Raw genomic sequence first — 26,660 nt, forward strand, 5'->3', positions numbered from 1 at the left:
AAGTCAGGTACCCCTTTAGGAAGGGTGAATTTTTGTGGATGTGCTGTTAAGTCAGGTACCCCTTTAGGAAGGGTGAATTTTTGTGGGTGTGCTGTAAGTCAGTCAGGTACCCCTTTAGGAAGGTGAATTTTCTTCCCTGTTTGGCCAGCCTTCTCAGAGTATAGTGTGAGCAGCACCGTTCTGTGGGCCGTGGCTCCTCCAGAAAGGAGCTGAGTATTCCAGGGTGTTCCACTCCTCACCACGATATCTGTGTCAGGGTTTCTGTAGATTTGGTTTGGATCCCCTCTTAAAATGTCCACAGTGTCAAGACACAGATCTGTTAAAAGAGGCTTCTCACTCTTTTGATATTAATCTTAGTTTTTAAACAATTGTGGCAAATGTACAATTTTACCAACAGATGCTCTTCTTTTGTCTTAACAGAAATCCTAGAGGCTGGTGTTAAAGGGGCTTCTGAGTCTCTTAAAGGTGTGAAACGGAAAAAGATTGTTGCTGAGAATCACCTGAAAAAAATACCAAAATCCCCCCTGAGGAATCCTCTTCAGACAAAACACAAGCAAAACACAGAAGAGTCAGCGTTCGATGTGCTCCAGAGTGGGCCAGAGTCTCATAAGAAACACAACTGTGTCCCTGCCAAAAACAGGAAGCAGTTTGCCAAGCAAAATGGAGAAACACCTGGGATGACGGCTGAGGCCTCCAAATCTGAAGACTTGGTCTCCCCAAAGAAAGCGGTGTTTCCCCACCACCGGTCAGAACTGCGGAGATGGAGGTCCGAGGGCTCAGACCCAGCCAGGCTCAGTGGCCTTGATGGACAGCAGGACTCCACCTCCTCATCCAGCAAAGCCAGGACTGACAGTAGTGAATGTAGCTCTCCTTGCTGTAGCACCACGCCCCCCTCCTATACAAGTACCGCCTTCGATGTCTTACTGAAAGCAATGGAGCCAGAATTGAGTACCTTGTCACAAAAGGGCTCATCTTGTGCAATTAAGACAGAAAAACTGAGACCAAATAAAACTGTACGATCCCCTTCTAAATTAAAAAACAGTTCCCTGGATGCCCCAGATCCAACTTCCCAAGCATTGGTTGCCGAATCGCAGTGTTCTCCGTGTACCTCATACCCAGTACATGTGGCCTCTACTCAGAAGAGTGAGCACGTGGCAGCTCAGTGTGCTTCTCACCTGTACAACCCACAAGACCACCTTGTTCCCAACCCTGGCCAACAGAATCAACAGCTTCCGGGGCACCTGGGCGTAACCGGATCACTAGCAAATCTGCACACCCATGAGAACACTAAACTTGAGCCGATTTATAATATAGCAGTGACATCCGCTGTAGGCCTCACTTCTCCCACCAGTAGAACTCAGGTTACTCCTCCACACCAGCAAATGGATTCCACGTCACCCTCATCAGTAAGCCCCGCCAGTTCCACACAGTCGCCCCCAGGGCCAACTTACAGCTCAACCCATGTTTCCTCTGTTGTCAGTCGAAGCGTAGAACAAATGTGCAATCTTCTTCTGCGCGATCAGAAGCCCAAAAAACAAGGCAAATATATCTGTGAGTATTGCAACCGAGCATGTGCAAAGCCCAGCGTGCTTCTAAAGCATATCCGCTCCCATACTGGAGAGCGTCCCTACCCCTGTGTGACTTGCGGGTTCTCATTTAAAACTAAAAGTAATCTGTATAAGCACAAAAAATCCCATGCACACACCATCAAACTGGGTCTGGTCTTACAACCAGAGGCTGGTGGTTTGTTCTTGTCCCAAGAGTGCCCCAAGGCACTTAGTGTCCATTCAGACGTTGAAGACAGTGGGGAAAGTGATGAAGAGGGGCCTGGAGATGGGAGGCAGAATGACCCAGCTGTCATGGACCTGCAGCCTGTGCAGACGATGAAGAAGATATCAACTCCTGAGGCTTTACCCAAATCCGTTCCAAGCAATTCGGGTCAAGCGGTCAGTGGCATCTCCTTACAGGACGGACCTTCAGACTCACAAGGCCCAACAGAATTACCAAAAGTTGTGGTCCACCCAGTAAGTGTGTCCCCCTTAAGAACCGACGGTCCGCAGGTGGCCAATCCCAGGCCTGAACTTCCTAGCACCCAGAGGCAGAAGGACCTTCGTGTTGCAAACATGCTGTCACATTCAGCTGGTGCGTCTTCCCTAGAGGCAGATGAGAAGTGCCATCAAGAAGGGGAAGTGATTCAGTCGGAAGGGAAGACAGAGTCTCACAGTGGAACCGCACATGCACAACTCCAAAGGCAGCAGGCCACCGACGACCCCCAGGAACAGCAAGGAAAGCTGCTTCTGAGTCCTCGGAGCTTAGGAAGTACAGATTCTGGCTACTTTTCAAGATCTGAAAGTGCTGATCAAGCCATGAGTCCACCAACTCCGTTTGCCAGAACTTTCCCCACCGTGGAGCCAGACCCAGCTAAGAACAGTGGACCCCTGGGGCCTCGAATCAGTGCCCCAGTGCCTTCTGCTCTGGCCACTGGAGAGAAGTCATCAGGTTTAGGTCAGATGCGCCCACCCTTGGCAACCAAAACTCTGGAGGAAAGGATTTCAAAGTTGATTTCAGACAATGAAGCCCTGGTCGATGATAAGCAACTGGATAGCGTGAAGCCCCGGAGAACCTCACTTTCTAGACGGGGGAGCATTGACTCCCCCAAATCATACATATTTAAAGATTCCTTCCAGTTTGACCTAAAACCAATGGGACGGAGGACAAGCTCTAGCTCTGACATACCAAAGTCCCCATTCACCCCGACTGAGAAGTCGAAGCAAGTGTTCCTCCTGTCTGTTCCTTCCCTGGACTGCTTGCCTATTACAAGAAGTAACTCCATGCCAACCACAGGATATTCAGCGGTCCCTGCAAATATAATTTCCCCCCTTCCCCCTCTGCGAGGAAGCCAGTCATTTGATGATAAAATTGGCACCTTGTATGATGATGTCTTTGTGTCAGGACCCAACCCTTCCATGCCCCCAAGCGGCCATCACCATCCCCTGGTCAGACAGGCTGCAGTGGAAGACTCCACAGCCAGTGAGAATCAAGTGCTGGGCTCTGGGCAGCCTGTGGATGAGAGCTGTCAGGGGAATCCAGCCACCAGTGAGCCTGGGCCGGTGCCCAGCAAAGCAGTGCACACCCCTCACCTAGAAAAGAAGAAGTCACATCAGGGGCGAGGGACCATGTTTGAGTGTGAAACCTGTCGAAACAGGTACCGGAAACTGGAGAATTTCGAGAATCATAAGAAATTCTACTGTTCGGAGTTACACGGTCCCAAAACAAAGTTAGCTGTGAGAGAGCCCGAGCACAGCCCTGCACCCGGCGGGACACAGCCCCAGGTTCTCCACTACAGAGTTTCTGGCCCTACAGGCGCATGGGAGCAGACGCCCCAGATAAGGAAAAGGAGGAAAATGAAGAGTGTGGGCGATGATGAGGACCTGCAGCCACGCGAGAGCGGGGTGTCTCCAGAAAGCACGGAAGCCCTTCAGCTGCAGCCTGTCCCAGGCCCTGCTCCCAGTCCATCTAAACAGGCCACTGCCACGGCAGGTGACAAAGGAGTCCATCTGCAGAGCTCTCCTGTCCAGCTTGTGGCCAGGGTCCCTGCGCAGGCCTTGCACCTGAAGCAATGCCCTGTGGTTGAACAGCAGCTGAATTCTGCGGCTCAGGACAAGACAGAGGTGAAGAGACAAGGGGGTGGCATCTCTGTCATTCAGCACACCAACTCGCTGAGCAGGCCTAGTTCATTCGACAAGACGGAGCCCTTGGAAGGAGGTACCACCTTTTCTTTGCAGGAGCTGGGCAGAACCGGGATGCCAGGAGCTCTGAAAGTGATAGGGATCCCCCCAGAGGAAGGTCACCCACCTCGGGATGCCACACGCCAGACGGCACTGTCACATGCCCTTAGAGGAGAGGCACAGGAAAGTTCGAGAAAGATTCCAAGTGAGCGGTATGTGTTAGGACAACCCTTGAGACTTGTTCGGCAGCACAACATCCAGGTCCCAGAAATTCTGGTCACTGAAGAGCCGGACCGGGACCTGGAAGCCCAGGGCCATGACGAAGAAAAGTCAGAGAAGTTCACTTGGCCTCAGCGCAGCGAAACCTTGTCAAAGCTGCCGACAGAGAAGCTGCCGCCCAAAAAGAAAAGGCTCCGGCTAGCTGAGATAGAGCATTCCTCAACCGAGTCAAGCTTTGACTCCACACTGTCCCGGAGCCTCAGCCGAGAGAGTAGCTTATCCCATGCATCCAGCTTCTCAGCCGCCTCAGACATAGAAGACACCTCTAAAGCAGAGGTTTCCCCCAGAGTTGATTTTCCAAGTAAGGCGGAGTTTCTTTTGATTCCCCTGGGCTCCAACACGCTGAGCGTCCCTGGGAGTCACAGGGAAATGAGGAGAGCCGCGTCGGAGCAGATCAGTTGTATGCCCACCCTGATGGAGGTGTCTGATTTCAGAAGTAAGTCATTTGACTGCGGGAGCATCTCTCTGTCCCACGCAGCAGCAGCAGCAGCAGCAGCGCTTGGTGAATCACAGCTCTCCAACTCCCCATCTGGTGGTGGGAACACCGGACACGTGCCCCTTTTGGAAAGGAGGCGGGGTCCCCTGATCCGGCAGATATCTTTAAACCTAGCTTCAGATAGTCATCTATCTCCTGTCAGTGCATCGTCCTCTTTCCAAAATGCTGTCCTTACTAGTGTGAATGCAATGCCTTTCCAGGGTCCAAAGCTTCCAGATGTACCTTCTGCCGAGTTTCCCGCACCTACTGTGCACTCACAGACCCTGGCTAAGGATCTTCAGGCAGAATTGCCAGGTTCCAGGCCTACTGACACCTTTCCTCCTCAACAGCTTCTTGGTGTCCATTTATTAAATAAAAGCAGCACACCCCTTAGTCACCAAAGCACACTGCTGTGTCTGCCAGCATCTCCACAGAGCAGCAAACCAGGTGCACAGCCCACGGCGTGTGTGTCCTCTACAAGCGAGAGTAACTTTGCCCCCAAGTACCAGCTTCAGTGTCAAGCGTTCACTTCAGGCCAGGGTTGCCCTTCCGGTCCTCTGCATCCTCTGCCTAAACAAGTTCTTCCAGATCAAACTGGAGCAGATCCATGCTCGGCTTCAGTCGCAGCCAAAGTGTCCAATCCTGTGTCTAAACCTTGCCCTCCACCACTGCTGGAGCTCGGGCTGCCAAACGACCGGGTGCAGAAGGGGCTGCCATCCTTTATGCTGCCGGTGCACCAACAGAGTAATGTTCCCATGTACTGCTTTGCCACTGTCACATCTCTGCCACAAATCTTAGTGACCCATGATCTATCCAACATGCCGGTTTGCCAAACTAATCAAAATATAGTGCCAGTCAGTGAAGAACAAAATTCCATGCCAAAATCACAGAACCATCTCCAAAATGCATTGCCAACACCGGAGAAGGAACCTGTGCGCAAAACAGTTCTTCCAGAGATGGGCCAAAATGCTTCAGTTTCAGAATCCTTGCCGACAAATCAGAAGATGTCTGTTGGTAGACTCTCCCCGCAGCAAGAATCCTCAGCCTCGAGTAAAAGGATGCTGTCCCCAGCAAACAGTTTAGACATTGCCATGGAAAAGCATCAGAAGCGGGCTAAAGATGAGAATGGAGCTGTTTGTAGCACAAACCTTAGACCCTTGGAGCTGCCAAGCTCCAGAGCTGGTGATGGCCACAAACAGAAGAAGCCAGTGCTGGTAAGGCAGCATTGCACCACAGAGCCCCTTGAAGGAGTGTTTCTGGAGCAGGATGCTTTCTCTGCATCTGAAAAGGGCAACGAGAATGCTAATTTGGCCCAGGTTGTACCAACTGAGCATTTGTCATCCGGACCCTCGAAGTTTGCAGTCACAGACCATGTCAGTGAATTGCAGGAGTTTCAAAACCCCAACTCATCCACATCTTTGCCTCCTCCGGTGGGAAGTTCACCCGTCCCATCAGAAAGTGCCTGCACTTTGCCTTTGAAATCTACGGACAACCAGGAAAAGGAGTCACCAGGGGTTAATAATCAAGAGAAGAAAGTCAATGCCCAAGGGCAGAGCGAGCTCCCAGGTCCTGCTCTTTCATTGCTCAGCACTTCAGCTGCTCAGCAACCATCATTTCCCAGCCTCAAGACCGCGACCAGCTTTACATGGTGTTACCTGCTGAGACAGAAGTCACTGCCACTGCCTCAGAACGACCAAAAGACTTCAGCCTACACTGGCTGGACAGTGAGCTCCAGTAACCCGAACCCGCTTGGCTTGCCTACAAAAGTTGCTCTTTCTCTCCTTAATTCTAAACAGAAGACTGGAAGGTCACTGTATTGCCAAGCAATAACCACCCATTCAAAGTCCGATTTAGTGGTCTATTCAAGCAAGTGGAAAAACAACTTAAGCAAGGTACTTGAGATATAATTTATCTTCAGATGTTGTTTGTGCAAATTAGTTTCAACAAGCCTGATAGCTTTAAGTGTCTTACTTACAATAAGCATTTTAATTTTGAATGATAACTTGTACGGTGTGATTACCAGAGGGGAGGTGACATTCTCCCCAGCTGTCCCACTGGGAAGAACCACCTGCCATTCTGCCAGTGACTCTGTCTGTAAATATTTTGAAGCAGTAACTTCCTCCGGGCACCGACTGTTGGTTTGTTGTTTGTTTTTTTTTCCCGTCAGTGGGAGTTATCACTGATTTTTCTCTTCGCTGAGGAGTTGTTAGCTGAGAGAAGATAGATCATGGCCATAATCTCTCAAGTCTTAATTTGGAAACACCAAGGCGTAGATTACCAGAGATGACTGTATTCCATTGTAAACTATACAGAGAACCACAAACACTTGTCCTGTGCCTCCTGTAGACTGATCTGCTCTCACCATGCCCATTGCAGTTTTCTAAGTGAACCCCTGAGAGGCACTGGCTACTGCCAAAAAAAATGCATGAAAGAACTCACTCCCTCCTTAGCTGATTTGATCAAGATTTATGGGATAATTCAAGGTCATGACATAATTTGAAGTAATTTGTGGAATTCTCATTAGAATTATTGGCTTTCTAAAATGGGGGAAAGCACTTAAGCAATCAAATAAATGACTGGTGCAGGTTCGTCAGCATAGAGTTCTGGTCCATAAGCATTTATGAACCTATCCACATGAACCCTCATGGTGCTAGCATTACAGTCAAGGTGTGCCTGGCTCTAACAGGGCTGTACTGTGGAGTTTTGGGTATGGGAAGGCACTCCAAGGTGGTGTTACTTCAGGAGAATCAAGGACGAAACTAGCAATAACCTATTTTAGACAATTTTTTTCTAAATTAGTAGATCTTTAAATCATGTGTTAAGTGTGAAGAAATTGGTCTAGCTTAAGAAAACTACAGGGACCCTGGCATGGACAGGAGGTTTTGTAAGGAGTTTGAAGTTGACAATCAAAGGTGAAAATCAAAGTCTGGACCTGGTGCTGGAAAAGCATCTATGTTGGGGAAGGAAGGTGCATCCAGAGATTTCTTAGTCTCCCAAGTCCCCTAAATTAGAACCTTATTTGGGCCATACCTCCTCATGAGAACATAAGGAGATCTAGGTTTATACCCCTAATGTCCCTGTAAACATGGTTCTCCCATGCTGAAGCTGAAACTCAGTGTTGAGTTGTTAGATACTTGCTTCCAACTCCAGGAACTCACGGGGAAAGTTAAAAAGCCTAAGTACTGAGTAGAAGTACCGAACACTGTGGAGAAAACCCTGGCAGTAGCGGTGCTTCTTACTCAGCTTTACCTCTAGGAGAGCTGCAGAGGAAGGTCTTATCAGCAGGAACGTCAGACAGACTGCTCAGAGGGAGGGGATGGAGAGAAGATGCAGAGAGCCTTCTCAGGAAATAACAAGAAATTGTTCATAGGAGAGCCCCAGAGGGAAATGGTAGCAAGCGCAACTCAGAAGAACGTCTTTCAAGAGTTTTTAAGACTAGTGACATCATATGAAAATGCCTCTGCTCTACACATTTTGTCACTGGAGATTTGAATCCATGAACAAGTGGCTCACAGGAATTGGGGAGCTAGCTGGCTGTCGTATAGAAGCCGTATCGTAATAAATCCATGCTTCAGAATGGAATGGAGCAGAAAGATGGAATAAAGTGAAAACAAAAGCAGAGTGTCAGCAGTGTCCAGATGATGCCAAGGAGTGGGCAAGCACCCAGAACTGTCGAGATGATGATTTGACATCTTTAGCAAGTAGAAGCTGGATTTGATGGAAGGAAAGTGAGAAAAAGATACAGGGAGTTGTGGGCTGAGGCGTGCTCTTGGAATAAGAACTTAGCCTAACATCTGTAGGTTCTAGGTTCCATCCTTGACACGCCGCTCCCTAAAAACAGAGATAAAGCAGAATTTGATATTGGAAAGGCGGTAAGCAAGACCTTTGATGAAGGGGTTAAGTCCACACTAAGAGTGTATGTGTGTTTTCTGCTGTTTGGAGAATCTGGTCTGCTTGCCCCCTAGGGAGTAGAAGGGATGGTGGGCATGTCGGTGTTCACCATTCTCCTCTTCCTTGGAACCGGCCAGCAGCCTTTGCTTACAGCTGCCGTAGTCAAGCCTGGGCTCCCAAGCCCCCTTTCCAGGGGATGCAGCTGCTCCCTCACAACACACACATTTTCTGGTCTCAGGGAGTCACTTCAGTCTTGCTGAGTCCCACCGTAGGAAGGGAGCTCTTCCGTGCCACACGTGGAAGCAAGGGCAAGGGTCGTAGTAGCCTTTGCAGTTAACACTTGGCTTTGACAAAGTGGATGGCCTATGAAGTCTTGAAGACAGCTATAAGGCAGGACTCCCTCTATGAGAGCTGTAGATGCTTTGCCATTTTGATGTCTTACCTTTTCCCAAAAGATTTTATCGTCATCAGCTTGAAGACTTTGACTTGGTCTGACGCTAATCAGTGTTTTGTTTCTGGAAACTGCCAGAGAGAAACCATGTTCTGCTTCAGAGCAATCCGGCAGGGGCAGGCTGCACATGGGAAATGGGGTTTCTCATTCACTTTGCTGCCTCTTCCAAGCTGAAGGAGCTCTGTTGTGTCTTTGAGGGAGCTAAGACTATATTGTGCCTAGCGGTAACTAGTGTTTTTCTATCTCCAAGGATAACTCTTTAAGAAATAGACTTAAACTATAGTAAGGGTTTCCAGCAAAACCTAAAGACTGTTTAGTCTGTTAAAGAAGGATTTCTGTTGAGTTCCTAGACTCACAGCAAAGGTGGTTAACAAGGTATCGAGGGCTGCGGTGGGAGACTGGAGGGAGGAAAGCAGATGGCCTTGACCCTGCTACCTCTGTGGAGGGGCCCCCCACCACCACCATTGAGCTAACCACTTGTCTGTACTTGGTTATGTGAATTGCCAGTGAAACATGGTGTTTGTGTTTCCAGTTTAATGAAATTAGTTTCTCTTTTTGTTTTTCCCTTTCAGAGAGCATTAGGTAATCAAAAGTCCACAGTAGTTGAACTCAGCAATAAAGATGACTCTGAAATTAACAGTGAGCAAGATAAAGAAAATTCCTTAATCAAAAGTGAACCAAGAAGAATTAAAATATTTGATGGAGGGCAAGTACATATTTTATTCTTAAATGTACATTTAAACTCCTTTTAAATGTACATTTGCTGTCATGTGAATGAAGAACTGCCAGTGATGATTTATTTAAAGGTTTTTTTTTTTTTTTAAGCTAACAGAATCTCTCTGACAACATGTGTTAGTAGTTTCTTAAGCAATTCCATTTTGATAGAGGAAATGATGACTAGGGAAAACTGTAGCTCCTGAAGGTCTCGGAGAACAGCTCGAGAGTTAGCCTGACCTCCACATGCATTTGCAGCATGGAACGGCTTGGGAAATTTCTCTGAGTGAGATGTGCTTATTGGCTTTTGCTGCCTTTCTGTTTTCGTACAAGAATAAGAAACTGTGCTAGCTGCTGCCCTGTGGTGTTGGAAAAGCAAGCTGCAAGAGCCAGTGTCTAGCAAAGTGTGGATAATTCAGGGCTTACAGTCAGTAGGACCGAATTTAGCATTGAAAAGTCTATCAAACTGGTATCTGAAATTGTGAAACTATTTAAGAATTGAACTTCATGTTGAATGACTACAAGTAGAATTAGCTGTCAGAACTTTAGGTGAGATGCAGAAACTAGGAATCTTCTCTTTCCTAAATGTGCGTAAAATCATTGGAGATTGCGTATAAAAGTTGTGCTTTATTTTTTATTTTTAGGTTGAATTTTAATCAATATTTTCTCAAAGACATAATACTCAATGTCTCTGTTTGCTCTCTTTCCCCTTTATATTAGATACAAGTCAAATGAGGATTATGTATATGTCCGAGGCAGGGGAAGAGGAAAGTACATTTGTGAAGAATGTGGAATACGTTGTAAGAAGCCCAGTATGTTAAAGAAACACATACGAACCCACACAGATGTTCGCCCCTACCACTGCACATACTGTAACTTCTCCTTCAAGACAAAAGGTATGAGGTGCTTACCGCTGTGGCCGTCCTGTGTGCCCGTCCACAGGAAAGCCAGGGTCCAGCTTTGTGCAGTCTTTGGCCAAGGATAAATAGCTTCCATAGACTAAGGTACATCTTGCCAGCACTGTAGCGTTTGTTCTTTATGTTTCTAGGCCCTTTAAGGAAAATATTTTTAAATACAGGGTTCTGGAATATACATAAGTAAAAGTAGCATTTTAAAAGCATCAACTGTTTCTTCTTACGTTTTACTCCCTGAGTTGTAACAGAGACTAACGTTTTCAAAATACTTTGGGGCTGAAGAAAAAAAACATATATTTTTTTTTATGATCACAAGTAAATTCATCTGAGTTCAAAAAGATTCAAGAAAGATTTTAAATAATAATCAGAATAAAATTTCATACTCACTCATTTTATTATCTGATTTTACCCATAAATAGCTATCTTTTTTGATAAACTTTAACCCAAATTATATTATATTTCAGATTTAAATTTTTTTAAACATTTCTACTACTAAATTTTTTAATGGTCTCTCAGAACTTGGTTTAAAACTATTTAGCATGCTTCTGTTTTATGTTTATTTAAAGTATAAGCCCTCGTAATGAAGTAACTTTACCCTTCACAGGTTCCCTGTTGTGCGGAGCGGGTACACCATTAGAAAACGCTTGCTCCTTGTTCACCGGTCACTATGTAACAAGTCATTAAAGATGGCAGTTTCGTACACTGTCCTAAACAAAGTAGGACTTTCTTCAGCAAAGCAGGCTAATCATGGGGTTCACCTGACTTAAAAAGCAGTGTCTGTAAAAAACATGATCGTTTTATTGTAACGATCTGTGTTTCTTTTGAGTTCATGTTTGCCTTTGTTGTACTGGCTGTCTTTTTAGTTCTTTGGTAAAGATGAACCATCTCTTTAGCCAGTTCTGCTGCATTTTTGCCTTGGACTTATTGGCATTTAAAGAAAGTTACAGCTGTCACAGCTGAGTACCTTTATATTAGTTCAGACATCAGTGTGTCTGCGAAAGGATCATAGGGAACCAGAGCTCTTCAGAAAGCGTTGAGCAGCTGTGCAGAGTTTCAGGCAAGCCCAGGGTCAGAGGTGTCCTCAGTCACAGGCATTTTGCTAGTGATGTAGGAAGGCCCTCCTTCCCTGGAGGTGGAGCAAGGAGGCAGTGGTCAGGGCGGTTCCTCAGTATTGCCTGGAAACAGAGCTTTTAACCAGCTTATTGCTCCTTCACTGGTGTGACACTGTAATTTAAGAAGGATATGTTAACTTGGGACATGAGAACAGGAGCATGTTTAAAAGGCTAACCAAATCACAAGCCGTTATCACATACATAGCACTGATCCTAAGGAGATCGAGGAATAGTGTGAAATGAGTACGTCCTATACATGTAAATGCAGAGTTTAAAAAAAAAACAACAACTAAGGAGTTGATTGATAATAAGTAATAAATTGAACCATGAGGAAACACATATGTTAAAAACTTCAATTCCCAAGTTCACCCAGACACAGTTGCATATTAATTTCTTAGCATAGACCTTCCCTTGACAGTGAATGGCCACTGAGGCTTTTATTTGTCTTAAGAAGTTTGTTACTTTTGTGAAAGCATTTTGACTTAGAAATGGAGCTCTTGGGCACAGCAAGGTGGCTTTTAACCATTTGTTTATTTATTTACTTACTTTTTAATGTGAACTTTGAAGCTCTTACAGAAGATATTTATATAATAAATACCATTTTGCCCTGTGTATCTTAATGACTCTTAACATTCTGCCACATTTTTTCAGTGTAATGTAAATGTCAGCCACAGGCAGACCATTGAAGCTTGGTGTTATCTGTTGGATGCACCTGGTAGCAGCCAGCGGCTGACGCCTCTTAGTGATCACACATGCTGCAGAAGCATCTTAGACTTGGACTTCTGAAGCACTTGGCTTTGGGGTGTTGACAAGAGTATAGCAGTTCGTGCTGGAATTGCCATATCCAGCTGGGAACAGCTTCACAGACGATGCATTTATCAAGGAATTGAAGCTGTTTAAAGCCAACAGATGGACATGGGCTTCTAGTGCAAAGCAAGCCCAACAGTTAGCACAAGTGTTCCAACATTTTAAGCATTTCTAATTTGCTCCTGCCCTCCAAATTCAGTATTTAAATTTTGTTCTCTGCCTCTCAAAAGAGATGTGCCCTTATTGGCAGTGGTTTGGGGACTAGTATAATCCACTTAGGACGAGTGGGGTTCCCAGAAGACTCTGAGCTGCTTGCTGTCATCCATGGCCACTCCAGGCAGGTGTGCCCTTTCAGCCAGTGATAGTCACACAGGTGAATGTGTCAGCTGACATAGCAGAAAGGCTAGAGCTGCTCCAGACACATCTGCTCAATGCATGTCGTGAAAGTGCTGAGCAGGTTCTGTCTCCTGTGCCATACACTATGCTGCTTATGATGCCAAAAAGCAACCCAGAACAGTCATCACTAGTTCAAACTTTAAAACTGCAGGTCCCCCAGTACCAGAAATAAAGCAGAACCTAAAAACTAGCATGGTAGGGAGATCCTTCAAACATCATAGGGGAGTCATGGCAATATTTATGCCAATGGGTCTGGGTACGTTATGCCTGTGAGGGCTTCTGAAGTCCATTTGATCCTCCTTTCCATTGATGTTGGGCCATATGGGAAATAAGCAATTAGAAATTGTCCTGAGATTAATGAAATTGTTAAGGTCTCAAGCAGAAAGCTGTTCTAGAGATGCGTCTACAAGCTGGGATGCTTAGGACTCCATGGAACACCATATTACTGAAGACGGACTTAAAATGAAAAGACATACAGGACAGTGAACTACTGTGAAAACAAGGCAGCAAGCACAACTAGTGGATAAGTTACATTCCAGCAACTACAGGTCAGAGTGCACCCTGAAAGAGATGTGGAGTGTGCCTACTCTTACGGAATAAGAACTGGAGACTAGACCCCAAAGGGCAAAAGCAGCAACGTTGAGAGTAGACAGGGCAAACTTGAAGACAAAATGCTCCTTATCACTGGTAAACATGAAGGTCATTGCAACTTACTATAAAAACTAGTGTTTTCTTTTATACACTTTTAGTTGTTGGAATTGTCTAACTGCTGTGTAGCTGTTTGTTTAAGTAAGAATAAAAATTTTCAGAGCTGACAAATGCAATAGCAGAATCCCAGTACAGAAGTTTAATAAAGACTTTTTTCCCTTAAGGAAATCTGACAAAACACATGAAGTCCAAGGCACATAGCAAGAAGTGTGTGGATTTAGGCATCTTGGTGGGTGTAATAGACGAGCAAGACACAGAAGAATCAGGTAAGCCTTCAGCGAGCATTTTTCTGAATGCTAATGACAGCACGCCCCCTAGTTTGCATGCATGCTGCCTTTCCCAGCCCACTTGATGCTGCTCCGTTCTTGTTGTATTGTTTTGTGTTTTAATTTATTTGTCCTATGGATTCCTGGTCATTGTTTTCATCTCCAGTTTCTACCTGCTTCTCCTGCCATACTATGGAAGAGTTCACCATACAAAACTTAAATGCTTACTTAGCCTTCTGGAAGCATGTGTCTGGTCACACTGGTCCTTGGCCAACGTTTTGAATTGGTTTGCCCTTACTGTTCGGAAGTGCAAATCACCCAAGAAGCCTCAAAATGCTATCTACTTCCTCACTCTTCCTTTTCTAGTTGTCACCCAGGCTCAGACTTGAATGTCCCGTGTAGAGGACCCTCTTCCTGTGCTCAGCCCTCCTACCCTACTGCCTCACCCCTGCCCTGGCTACATCGGTCACATTACTGTTTTTTTGTTTGTTTTGTTTTTTTTCATCTTTTAAAAATATTTTATTAATCTTTTGAGAATTTCATATAATAAGTTTTGGTCATATTCAATTCTAACTCCCCACTCTTAATTTCCCCAAGATATTCCCCAAGATATGACTGAATATCTACTTATCAACTTCTTAGCCCATCTTCAGTATACATTTGATTGACATCTTCCAATTTTTTTTTAATCTTATAGTTACAGTTTATTAACTCTGTATCCCAGCTGTATCCCGCTCCCTCATTCCCTCCCAATCCTACCCTCCCTCCCTCATCTTCTCCCTGCCCCTTTCCAAGTCCACTGGTAGGGGAGGACCTCCTCCCCTTTCATCTGACCCTGGTTTATCAGGTATCTTCAGGACTGGCTGCAAAGTCCTCCTTTGTGGCCTAGCAGGGCTACTCCTCCCTCAACGGGAAGGGGGAAGGTCAAAGAGCCCACCATTGAGTTCATGTCAAAAAAAGTCCCTGTTCCTCTTACTAGGGTACCCATTTGGATCCTGAGCTACCATGGGCTATATCCAAGCAGAGGTTCTAGGTTATATCCATACATGATCCTTAGTTGGAAAAACAGACTCATAAAAGACCCTGTGCCCAGATATATTTGGTCCTTGTGAAGCTCCTGTCCTCTCCAAGTCATATTAACTCCCCCTTCTTTCTTATGATTCCCTGCACTCTGCTGAAGGTTTGGTTATGAGTCTTAGTATCTGCTTTGATAATCTGCTAGGGAGAGTCTTTCAGAGGCTCTCTGAGGTAGGCTCCTGTCCTGTTGCTTGTTTTCTCCTACAGCCAATGTCCATTCCATTTGTCTTTCTAAGTGAGGATTGATCATCTTACCCCGGGTCTCTTTCTTGTTTATCTTCTTTAGGTATATAGATTTCAGTATGTTTATCCTATCTTATAGATCTATATAAGTGAGTATATACCATGTGTGTCTTTCTGCTTTGGGGATACCTCACTCAGGATGATCTTTTCTAGGTCCCACCATTTGCCTGCAAATTTCATGATTTCCTTGTTTTTAATTGCTGAGTAGTATTCCATTGTGTAAAAGTACCAGGCTCTAAGATCAACAATAAATAAATGGGATCTCATGAAACTGAAAAGCTTCTGTAAAGCAAAAGATACTGTTGTCAGAACAAAATGAGAGCCTACAGACTGGGAAAGGATCTTCACCAACCCTATATCTGACAGAGGGCTGATATCCAGAATACATAAAGAACTAAAGAAGTTAAAAAGCAACAAATCAAGCAATCCGATTAAAAAATGGGGTGCAGAGCTAAACAGAGAATTCTCTGTAGAGAAATACAGAATGGCAGAAAAACACTTAAAGAATTGCTCATTCTTAATCCTTAGCCATCAGAGAGATGCAAATCAAAACGACCCTGAGATTTCACCTTATACCCATCAGAATGGCTAAGATCAAAAACTCAAGTGACAACACATGCTGGAGAGGTTGTGGAGAGAGGGGAACCCTCCTCCATTGCTGGTGGGAATGCAAACATTTACAACCACTTTGGAAATCAGTTTGGCACTTTCTCAGACAATTAGGAATAGTGCTTCCTCAAGATCCAGCTATACCACTCCTAGGCATATATCCAAAAGATACTCAAGTACACAACAAGGACATATGCTCAACCATGTTTGTAGCAGCTTTATTTGTAATAGCCAGAACCTGGAAACAACCCAGATGTCCCTCAGTTGAGGAATGGATACAGAAATTGTAGTACTTTTACTTTCACATTACTGTTTTTAAGGCATAACAGAACCCACAGCTGTCCTGAAACCCAGTCTGACTTTCCCTTGCATGGCTCTCACCACAAACATTTTCCTTCTCTGACCTCCCAGTTCTTAAGGGTTCCCTTTGAAAGTCTCTGCCCCGTTCTCTGCGTTGTATTATTATCCCATGCTTCCCAGTCTCGAGCGTGAGCACAGCCCACTGCCCAGCTGTTGCCATCTTGGAAGCACTGAGCTCAGTGCCTTGAGGGCAGCACAGCTCCTGTGTTGGCAGAAGTGAGAAGTGTGGCTCGGTGGTGGAGTACCTGCCCAGGAAGCTCTGGGGCTGGCTACAGTCTCTACGCCTGGTGCCTCCCCAGGGAGAAGAACAAGAAAGGGGCACTGTACGCATTTGAGGATAAGACATTTTACTTGTTGAAACATTTATTGTTTAAAAATATTTTTCTTTTTTTTCCCCTTAATATTGTTAACTAAAGTGTTTGTTTTTGACTAGTGTAAAGGGAAGACAAGCCTTTTGGTGTATCCTGACCAGAGTATAGAAGCATATTTTTATAGATTTTCTGTTTTTTTAACCCAAGAATTTATCACCTCATTTAATGTGACTTTTCAACCAGTAATTCACTGAATGATTCATCCGGAATTAATTTCTAAGTATGCAAGAACATTGACTTGGTCTCAGGTAGTAAGAGCTCTTCCTGTGTAAAAAGCTAGGGAGTTTACCAACAGGGAAACCCAGTCTCTGAAAAGATCATCCTGAGTGAGGTATCCCAGAAGCAGAAAGACACACACGGTATATACTCACTCATAAGTAGGTATTAGGCATATAATATAAGATAATCATACCAAAATCTGTACACCTAAGGAAGCTAATCAGGAAGAAGGACTCTGGCTAAGATGCTCAATCCCTTTTCAGAAAGGCAAAGAGGATGGACATCGGAGGAGGGAAAAAACAGGGAACAGGACAGGAGCCTACCACAGAGAGCCTCTGAAAGGCTCTACCCTGCAGGGTATTGAGGCAGATGCAGAGACTCAATAGCCAGACTTTGGGCATGAAATCTTACGAAAGAAGTGGGAGAGGACAGGAGCTCCACAAGGACAGCAACAGATCCAAAAAGTCTGGACACAGGGGTCTTTTCTGAAACTGATACTCCATCCAAGAAGCACTCATGGAGATGGCCTAGAACCCTGTGCACAGAGGTAGCCTATGGCAGTTCAGTGTCCAAGTGGCCTCCATAGTAATGGGGACAGGGACTGTCTCTGACATGAACTGATTGGCCTGCTCTTTGATCACCTCCCCCTGAGGGGGAAGCAGCCTTACCAGGCCAGAGAAGAAGACAATGTAGCCACTCCTGATGAGACCTGTTAGACTAGGATCAGAGGGAAGGGGAGGAGGACCTCCCTTTTCAGTGGACTGGGAGAGGGACAGAGGTAGGGAAGAGAGAGGGTGGGACTGGGAGGGGAGGAGGGAGATACAGGGGGAATGCAAAGTGAATGAACTGTAATCAATAAAAATAAAAATAATTATTAAAAAAAAAAGCTAGGGAGACTGTGTAAGGGCTTGAGTGAGGGTATTTACAGCCACTGGCTGGAGAGGCTGCAAAGTACAGGCCGTAAGGAGCCATTCTGCCACCAGGCACACTGCTGCATCTCCCTTCAGGATGAGCTGTAGGAAACTGGGCTAACATGGGCAGGTTCCTGTGAGTACCCAAGGGAAGCTGGCCCACACATCCTAAATCTGCAGAGAACCAAGGTCCCAAGAGTTGTCTGTTAGAGGAGGACCAACTTGCCGGCCCACTCCACACCCCCAGCTCACATTTGTATTTTTCCTCTTGTTCCAAAGCTACCCTTAGGTTCTAAGTCGTAGTTTATAGCCTGGCTCCCTGTTAAGATAAAACAAGCTCCATTGACGTTGGCCCTTTTCAGTTTATGCTTTTAGATGACCATATTCATGGGAAGCCTGCTTAGTTTTGTCTGCTTTTATCAAATGGTAAAGCATAGTGTGCAAATCCTGAGTGCTAAGTCACATGGGAGGCCTCTTACTGTGACAACAAAATACAATCCTCCCTTTTGTTTATTGTAGACTAACAGTGTAGATTTAAATGCAATAAGAGGTTGTTTTAAACAATTGATTTTAGTTTTTCTACTATTCTCTTTTCATTTAAAAATATTTTTAAATACATACATGTGTTTGCCCGATATGGTGATTATAAATATTTTAACTGCATATGTGCTCATGGCTGAAATGTTGATTATAAACATTTCCTCACATCTAGTTCATCCTTCTCATATATTCCATGAATCTTTTTGAAAGCACCACATTCTCCCTTGATTCATTCCAGCCTCTCGCCTTTCTCCATCACAGACTGTAGGTTTTCCCTTTGATTCATTTAATATATGTGCTATATTAGTGAGCAGTATGTGGTTTTCTTCATGCTGGTGTTTTTAATATGTGGGAAAAAATAGCACATTGTCTGTAGATACATAGCATAGTATCTATTCTTAAATTATTTCCTAAAAGGTACCTGCCATTCCCCCTACCTCTTTAGTATATCATTGTCTGAATTTTCCTGTTAGCCCAATTGGACTATAATAGTTTTGTTGTTGTTGTTCTTCTTCTTCTTCTCCTCTCTCTCTCTTTTTTTTCTCTCTCTCTCTTTTTGAGACAGGCTTTCTCTGTGTAGCCCTGGCAGTCCGGAACTCACTCTGCAGTCAGGCTGGCCTCGAACTCAGAGATCTTCTTCTGCCTTTCAAGTGCTGGGACTAAAGGCCTGCGCCACCCCCACCTGGCTAACTGTGTTTTCTTAATGAGTGATGCTTGGTCTCATTATTCTTTCTACAGACCTTTCACTTCATTAAGATGCTAGTTACAGATGGGACATGCATGTGTGGGGGCACAGGCTGGGTCTGGTACATAGACCTGTGTATGTTTGTGGGAAGTTGAGAGAGGAAGTAAGAAGCGCTGCTCTGTTACTTCTTGCCTTATTTCCTTGAGTCGGGGTCTCATGGAACCTGACATCCAACAAGCCCTGGCCATCCTCTTGTCTCCGCCCCTTTCTCCAAATGATATAAGGGGTTACATCTGTAACCCTTGTTATACATGTAACACCACGCATGCTTGGTTGGCCTAGTTAGGTTTACATTGCTGTGATAAAACACTGACCAAAAGTAACTTGGGGAAGAAATGGTTTATTTCAGATTTATAGCTTATAGTCCATCATAAAACTCAAGGCAGGAGTTCAAGAGAGAAACCAGGAGGGTGGAACTGCAGCCTCTTACTGCCTTGCTCCCTGTGGCTTGTTCAGCCTGTTTTCTTATACAACATTGAACCTCTTACCCAGGGGTGGTAGCACCCACAGTAGACTGAACTCTCCTACATCAATCATTAATCAAGAAAATGCCCCCAGGCTTGCCTACAGCCCAATCTGATGGAGGCACTTTTCTCAGTTGAGGTTCCTTTTTCCCAGACTACCCTAACCTGTATTAAGTTGACAAGAGAAACTAAGCACATCCGGCTTCTTTTATGGGTTCTGGGATCTGAACACCTCTCCTCAGGCAGACATGGTGCTGGAGAAGTAGCTGAGAGTTCTGCATCCTGATCTGAAGGCAGCAGGAAGAGAGACTGTGCCACAGTGGAAGTAGCTTGGGCACAGGAGACCTAAAAGCCTCCCCTCACCCCAGTGACACACTTACTTTAACAAGGCCACACCTATTCTCACAAGGCCATACCCACTAATAGTGTGCTCGATGGTCAACTGCACTGCTTTGTGGGAAAACTTCGAGGTTGTAAATATGCTTTCATGTAGCTCTTCCTGTACAATTGTTTTGTGTGTTGTGGAGATCTTTTTATTGTTTTAGAATATATGTGTGCATGTTTGTCAGAGTGGGGGTCTCTGCATGTGCAAGCACTGCGTGTAGAGACCAGAAAAAAATATTGAACCCCTAGAGCTAGAGTTACAGGCGAGCTGCTTGACCTGGGTGCTGCAAGCTGAGCTCTGGGCCTCTGCAGGAGCAGCTATCCAGGCCCTGCGTAGTTTTCACTGAAGGTTCTTCTCTCCATTTATTCCAGCTTAGCGTCACTGTCTTCAAGGCCTTAATCTTTAGTCTCTTCAGACCATGCTGCAGGTATTACAGCTGTTTTCTGCTGTGCAGCGGCGCCGTCCAAAATGTTAGCTGATAGTTTTCTTGTGCACATTTCCCACTGACAGAGTGCATTCAGGGAAGGTCAGAGGAAACATGGGGTAAGGCCAGAGATTCCTGAGCTCTGCGGTTCTTACCTGCCCCAGCAGAGATGAGCTTTGTGGCTTTCCTCTTTCATCCTCTGGTATGGGGGTCGTGGTCTCATTCCCAGCAAGGCCAACTCAAGGGAGTGGGGGTCAAGCAGAATTGAATATGCATTTTTATACACCAGCCATTATAATTTGAACATTCAAAATGTAGAAGTTGTTCCCACTTAGCTTAAAATTAACAGTGTAAGCTATGATTATTGTATATGCTCATGTAAAGTTGGGTCTTTTCAAGCCCTCACACTGTACATGTGTGTGTTCTTGCCACATAAAATTACGTAGCCTTAGGAATTCTTCCCTTGTATTTTGAGGTAATAAGGGATATATACCTTAGTTTGCACCTTTGTGTCAAAAATTGTGCCACCAGCAATTTGCTTTTCAGCCTTTGATCCAAAGAATGTTTTCATCAACAGAGTGCTGGACCTCAACACAAAGAATGTTAATGTGTGCCCCCAGCTGCCACCACGGACACAGCCTCTGAGGGCAAGTGCAGGGAGGACTGTGCTTCTCAGTGGAATTTTAAGTACTGACCTGTATGCATGAGATAATGATTCACACCACAGGTTTGAAAGGCTGTGTTTACCCTTAGAAACAATTAGTGAATTTTAGAAAAGTTCTAGCAATATTTTCTGTCTAAGTAAGGCCCATAAGCTGCCAGCACCAGAATTCTAACACAAACATCCATTACTTTTCAAAAAAGTTCCTTTGTAGAATATGAAACCATAATGGCCCTTAAATGTATACTTAATTCAGTGTTGATAGCAATTATTTATGAACAACACAGCAAGGGTGGTCTCTTGGTTTATTGCCTAAAGCCAACAGATCTGCAGTTCTGGCCCATTGTGTTCATATAGGTTGTTTTCATAATTTAAATAGAAGTATTGTTCACAAGCTTTACAAAAAAAAAAAAAAAAAAAAAAAAAAACTCCCCCTGGTTGCTGTTGTTTGGCTTTCAACCTACTATTTCCTAACCCAGGAGGGAAACAAAACCAGACTAGCTATAGTAACACAGCTGGGGAGGGGCCTCATCCTTGGGGCTGTTGCTTTCTTTGTAGCTCCAGCTCCTCCAGCAGGTGTCACTGTCTGGCAGCAGTGGGGGCAGATTATGGCTCATCCAGGCAGCTTTGGGAAGAAGGTTGTTTCCACAAATAAACTTTTAGGAAAGCCTTTGTTACAAGCTTATAAATGAGCATTTCTTTTGGGGAAAAAAAAACAAAAAAACAAAAAACACATTGCTACATTAAAAGTTTCCCTTTTTCCTCCTGGGTTAAATTGCATATGCAAAAAAGAAATAATTTTTGTGATCTAAAAATTGTTTTGTACGTTAGAAACATTTACAATGAATGGAGAGTGTGTCTAGAGGAACAAATTGCATAGAGCTTTTAAGAACCATTTATTTATGAATTTGTTAAGCAAATGTGGATGTCTTATGTCTTTTCTACAGCCTCTAATGGCTACAGAGGATAAGGCTACATAGCATTTATCTTCCTGGGGTATTAGCCTATGTTGTACACACTAAAAGAAGTAATAGTTGCAGTATGAAAGGAAGAAGGAGTATATCATACTGGATTAGTGACAGGAGAACAGGGCTCACACGCTGGCTTTGAAGCTTTCTAGCTATCTGAGCTTCCTAACTTCCTGTGTAAGGTGAGCCAGCTATTAACTGCCATAGCATGGTGATTTGCTTTCGATGTGGTAAAATGATACAAGCAACTGCCCACCAGCTACTTTTTCTGTAAGGAACTGGGTAGTGAATGATTCAGGCATGCCTGGCCATATATTTGCTATTATATGTCGCCGTTAGCAAACTCCAGTCGCACTGCATCTTACAAACAAGCCAGGCTGTGTCCCCGCAAAATCTTCTGTACAAGAAAAGGCAGTGAGCCATAGTTACCATGTTAAATAGAACAAGCAATTTCATAAATTCATACTTGGGAGTTTTGGGAGAAGTGGTCAATCTCTGTCCTCTTGGCATACTCCTAAAAGCCACAGACAGACTAGAAAGGTGGCTCAGCAATAAAGAATACTTACCGCTCCTGGAGGGCGCCCACACGGTGGCTTACACCTCTGTAAATCCAGCTTCAGGGAAATGGTAAGGCCTCTTCTGGCCTCCATCAGCACGTGTACACGTAGTGTACATACATGATGCAGGTAGAGCACTCACACACGTAAAAAATAAGTCCTTCAAAACATTTTTTAATTAAAAAGGAACAAAACAAAAACAAAAAAACAAAAAAAAAAAAACCACCAGGCACTTCTGTGGACCCAACTTCTGATTCATGCCAGCAGGGTTCAAGCTGGCCTCTTAACTAGCATAAATCAGGGTAAAGCAGAGCCGACCAGGCTGTTTAGAGTCCTGTTGTGAAACTTTTCAGGATGTGACCTGGCAACTGTCTTCTTGAAATCAGAGCATCTGTGATTACGTATAAGGTTCAGGTGCCACATACAAGGCCCGTCCCCAACCCAAGGATGTCTGAGAGGCTACTAGTTGTTGGGGTGCCTTTTCTTAGTTTTATGGCCACGCATATCCTGGAAATACCCCCATGTCCAACCAAGCTGCACTTGGTGGAATTATCCCTGTGATCTGGCTGTTTGAGGTTCTTCAAGCTTTGTTCACATGTCTCTAGGAGCCTGTAATCTTCTGTTCGTATATGTTACCCACCGTATGATTTTTCTTTTGTTCTAAAATATTGGCCTGAATTGACAAATTGGAGATGATCCACTATTTATTTGTAGATCCCCAAAACTTTGACAGTGGTCTTTCCTTTGGGAAATTCCAGACACCAATTCTAAAAAAACACCATTCTCTCCATACCCTGAGAAAGAGCTGTCAGAAAAGAATGGCAGCCTCTCTTTGGGTTCTCTCTACATTGCAGGCTGTGGTTCTTTCTAGGAAGAAAATTCAGAGCAGCCATCTTGTGGTTAACAACTAACCCTGACAAACTTTGGCAGTTAGAAAGGTGTAGCGTTATTATGAAATTAAGTTCTATTATTAGTTTACACTCTCCTTGGGGAATGTGTTTTGTATAGTCCAGTATGCATAATCAAATAATTATATGAAGCTTTTAATGTGTCTGCATATAAACAAGGAGCTTGTGTGTATCTTTAATAAGCTAGCTTAATGACTATAATCTATTGTTGACCTTTCAGATCATTCTGTAGTCAATTTTAAATATGGCTGAATGGAAGTGTTTAGCATAGACATTGTGGATTGAATCTTGACTCTGATACTTGTGAGCTATAGTACAACACTAAACCTCATTAACTGCATTTTTTGTTTGCTCTAACTCTTAATTATGATCAGGTGGTATTGGCTTGTATGTCGTGCTAAGCTAGGTTCTCTACCAGTATAGATGGTGGAATGAGAGTAGAGCCATTTCGCTTTCACATGTAAAACTGGGTAAGAAATGCAAAAGTAGAAAGAACACTTTGGGATAGTAAAAACACGTAAAGCATGCATCTAGGTTACGGTACATACCATAATTTTCAATGCCTCTAAATTAATCAGTAGAAGAGTTAGAGCTGATTTCACGATCTGAGTCCTATTTAGCTGTGGGAAAATACCAGAGAAGTCTTGCTGTGACACTGAGTTTATGGAAGAGCATATTGTCAGGTTTATGAGACACAAAATCAAGACCCAGAAATACTGAAAGGTTTTTTTTTTTTTTAATGTATTTCCTATCATATGGAAGAATTGAAAAAACTAGCATGGAGAGTCCCTGAACACTTCTTACCCAGCTTCACCTCGTGGTAGCCTCACATGCCCATAGAAGACTTTGGGCCCTGGAGTGTGCCTCAGCTCATGATTATTAACTGAAATAAAGCCCTTGTTCATGTTACACAGGACCTCTGGTACATGCCCTCTGTCCCAGGGCCCATATCATGTCATGCTATCAATTCTGTGGCTCCTGTAATGTACCTGTTCTATTTTCCTCTTGTGACCTTGGCAATGAGTATTGTTTACTTTGAAGAATAGTTTTCAGTTTGTCTCTCAGGGTGTATTTTCAGATTGGCTCACAGTTGTGCATTATTTGGAAGGAGACAAGACAATGTTTCCAGTCAAGGGACACATGATGTCATGGTGGCCCTTATCCCTAGGCTAAGTTGGCCTCTGTAAGCTTCATTGTTTTTCCCACTTAAGTCCTCTGAAGCCATACATACCCTGCTTATTTAGTGCTGATCTGTCAGTGGTGTCGCTGTGGTGAGTTACTGAGCTCTTCCGTGGTGTTATTGTCTTTGTCTTGCTCCCTGTATCTGTGGACTCAGAACGCACTATATTCCTTGAGTTATCCTTTGGTTAAGCAGTGTCTTGCTGGGCTCCAGCATTGACCCTAGACAGTAAGAGTCCTCCAGGTCTGATCCAGTCTGATCTTCTTTTCTAAGCAGTTCCTTTCTTCGGGAAACACCCCAAGAGGTTCCAGCTCCAGAGTTATGCATTTCTCTAAGAGCTCCTGGGCCTTTGTGCTGGAGAATAGAACTTAGAAAACACAATGACCAGCTGCTGCTTAGGGTTCTCACTGCTCTTGACTGTCACCTCTTTGCACATCACTCACTAGGTTGAATTAGGCATGTTGGTATATACATAAACACAAACAAGCACAGATAGACACACACATACACACACACAATTTGTGTGTGTGTGTATGTGTGTGTGTGAGTGTAGAAATGCCCTGTTTTGTCCTGCCTGGTATTCATCCTTGCTTTTTCTGTTTCCTTCACTTGACTTTCTTTATGCAGAATGAGAAGCCAGGGCTACCTCTGTAATTGGCCTCATCTATAGTTGGCCACATTGGTTCAGCTGTAGCATGACTGGACTAGTTTCAAAGGTCCTCCCCACACCCCAGTGAGACAGATTTGCAGTCAGTTCAGTGTGTGCACTGCTCCCAGGGATCAGGCCTCACAGTGTGCACTCAGGTTTCAGCTGGGTTTAGTGTTAAGGATCCTCCTTTCCATCCCCTTCACGTGGTTACTGAGTTGTCTGTGCATTATATTTTGAGCTTACCTAACCATGTCATCCTTGACTGGTTTAATTTATATGTAATCCATATAATTCACTGTGTATATATGGTACTATGGTTTTTGGCAAATGTATAGAATTATTGTGCCCATATATCCAGTTCTGTCACCTGCAGACCCCGGGGCCACTTCAGACAGCCCCTTGCAACTACTCACCTAGCTTCATTTTCCAGAATGTCATGGAACAACAGAATAAAATACATGCTTTTGGTGTCTGGAGGGTTGGCACAGTGGTTAAGAGCCCTTGCTGCCCTGCTAAAGGATTTACGTTCAGTTTCTACCACTCACATGGGGTTGAGGCTCACAGCTACCTGCCATTTCAGCTCCAGGGAGGACCAAAGTTTCTGGTCAGCAGACACGCACTATATATACACATGTATATAATTTAAAATAATAAAAACCAACCTTAAATTATATAGTTTTGTGGTCTTCCCTCTATGACTTAATGAAGCATGAAGATTCACAACACTATGGATCAGTGGCGCGCTCTTTATTACTGAGTAGTATTCCACCAAAGCCGCATGCTGACTCTCATTGCCCACCAGCCCAAGGATATCTGAGCTGCTTCCTGTTCTTGGAGAGTATACTATAAACACTTTTGTGTGACTTTAAGTTGGAGTTTGAGGCCTAGAAGTCATACAGTAAATCCAATCTCAGTTTTGGAAGAAACAGCCACATCTTTGCCATCACCCATGATTCTCTACTGGTAGAAATTTTGCATTTCTATCTTTGAAAGTTATTTTTAGTGGGCATAGAATTTGAGTTTGTCAGATTCATTACCCCTGATACTGCAGTACTTCTCATGTATAGCATTTTACTTTTGGTTTTACTTTTCAGTTTTTAAGATGGTAGTGAGAGCTGATTGAACCCAGTTCCTCTCATGCTTGCTTACTAGGCAACACTCTTGCACTGAGCTACATCCTTAATGTTGTTTTGTTTTTGAGGTTGGGTCTTTTGCTTCTCAGGCTTGTTTCAACCCTTGTGATGGATCAGATCGATGGCGTATCTGACCAGCCCCAGTCACTCATGCTATAGTTTCCATCTCTCAATGGAAACTCCCATCATTTATCCATCTTTTCCCATTAGAGTTTTGGATACTTTAGTAATCATTATTTTCAATTCTCTCGTTAGTTGTGAATCAGTAGTAGTCTCAAGGTTGCTTTGTTTCTTTAGAGTGTTTGTTTGGGGGTTGCTTCTTTGTAAGGCTTGTAACTTTATGTTCAAAGCTTGATGTCTTACGTTACATGGTGAAGTTGTGTAAGTCATTTTCCTGCTTGGAATGGACATGCCCTTGTGGCTGTGCCATCGATGTCAAGTAGGCACAGATTGTCCAGGATTAACTTGGCTGCTGTCTGTCCTCACTGTTCTTCTAAACATACCTTGTACTTTGG

The 26,660-nt window shown here is 44.2% G+C and overlaps 1 protein-coding gene across 2 annotated transcripts in view; it reads left to right on the forward strand.

Annotated features, from left to right (window-relative positions):
* Hivep1 (HIVEP zinc finger 1) overlaps window positions 1-26,660 on the forward strand; it is a 130,162-nt gene that overhangs the window by 96,547 nt on the left and 6,955 nt on the right. For both annotated transcript variants that reach the window (XM_055595124.1, XM_055595125.1), the window contains exons 4-7: window positions 421-6,374; window positions 9,397-9,530; window positions 10,259-10,434; window positions 13,640-13,741. In XM_055595124.1, the coding sequence (XP_055451099.1) occupies window positions 421-6,374; window positions 9,397-9,530; window positions 10,259-10,434; window positions 13,640-13,741 (6,366 nt within the window). The remainder of the gene's footprint in view (window positions 1-420; window positions 6,375-9,396; window positions 9,531-10,258; window positions 10,435-13,639; window positions 13,742-26,660) is intronic.

Source organism: Psammomys obesus, unplaced genomic scaffold, assembly GCF_907164565.1.
Source record: "Psammomys obesus unplaced genomic scaffold, mPsaObe1.curated_primary_1811, whole genome shotgun sequence".
Lineage (NCBI taxonomy): Eukaryota > Metazoa > Chordata > Mammalia > Rodentia > Muridae > Psammomys > Psammomys obesus.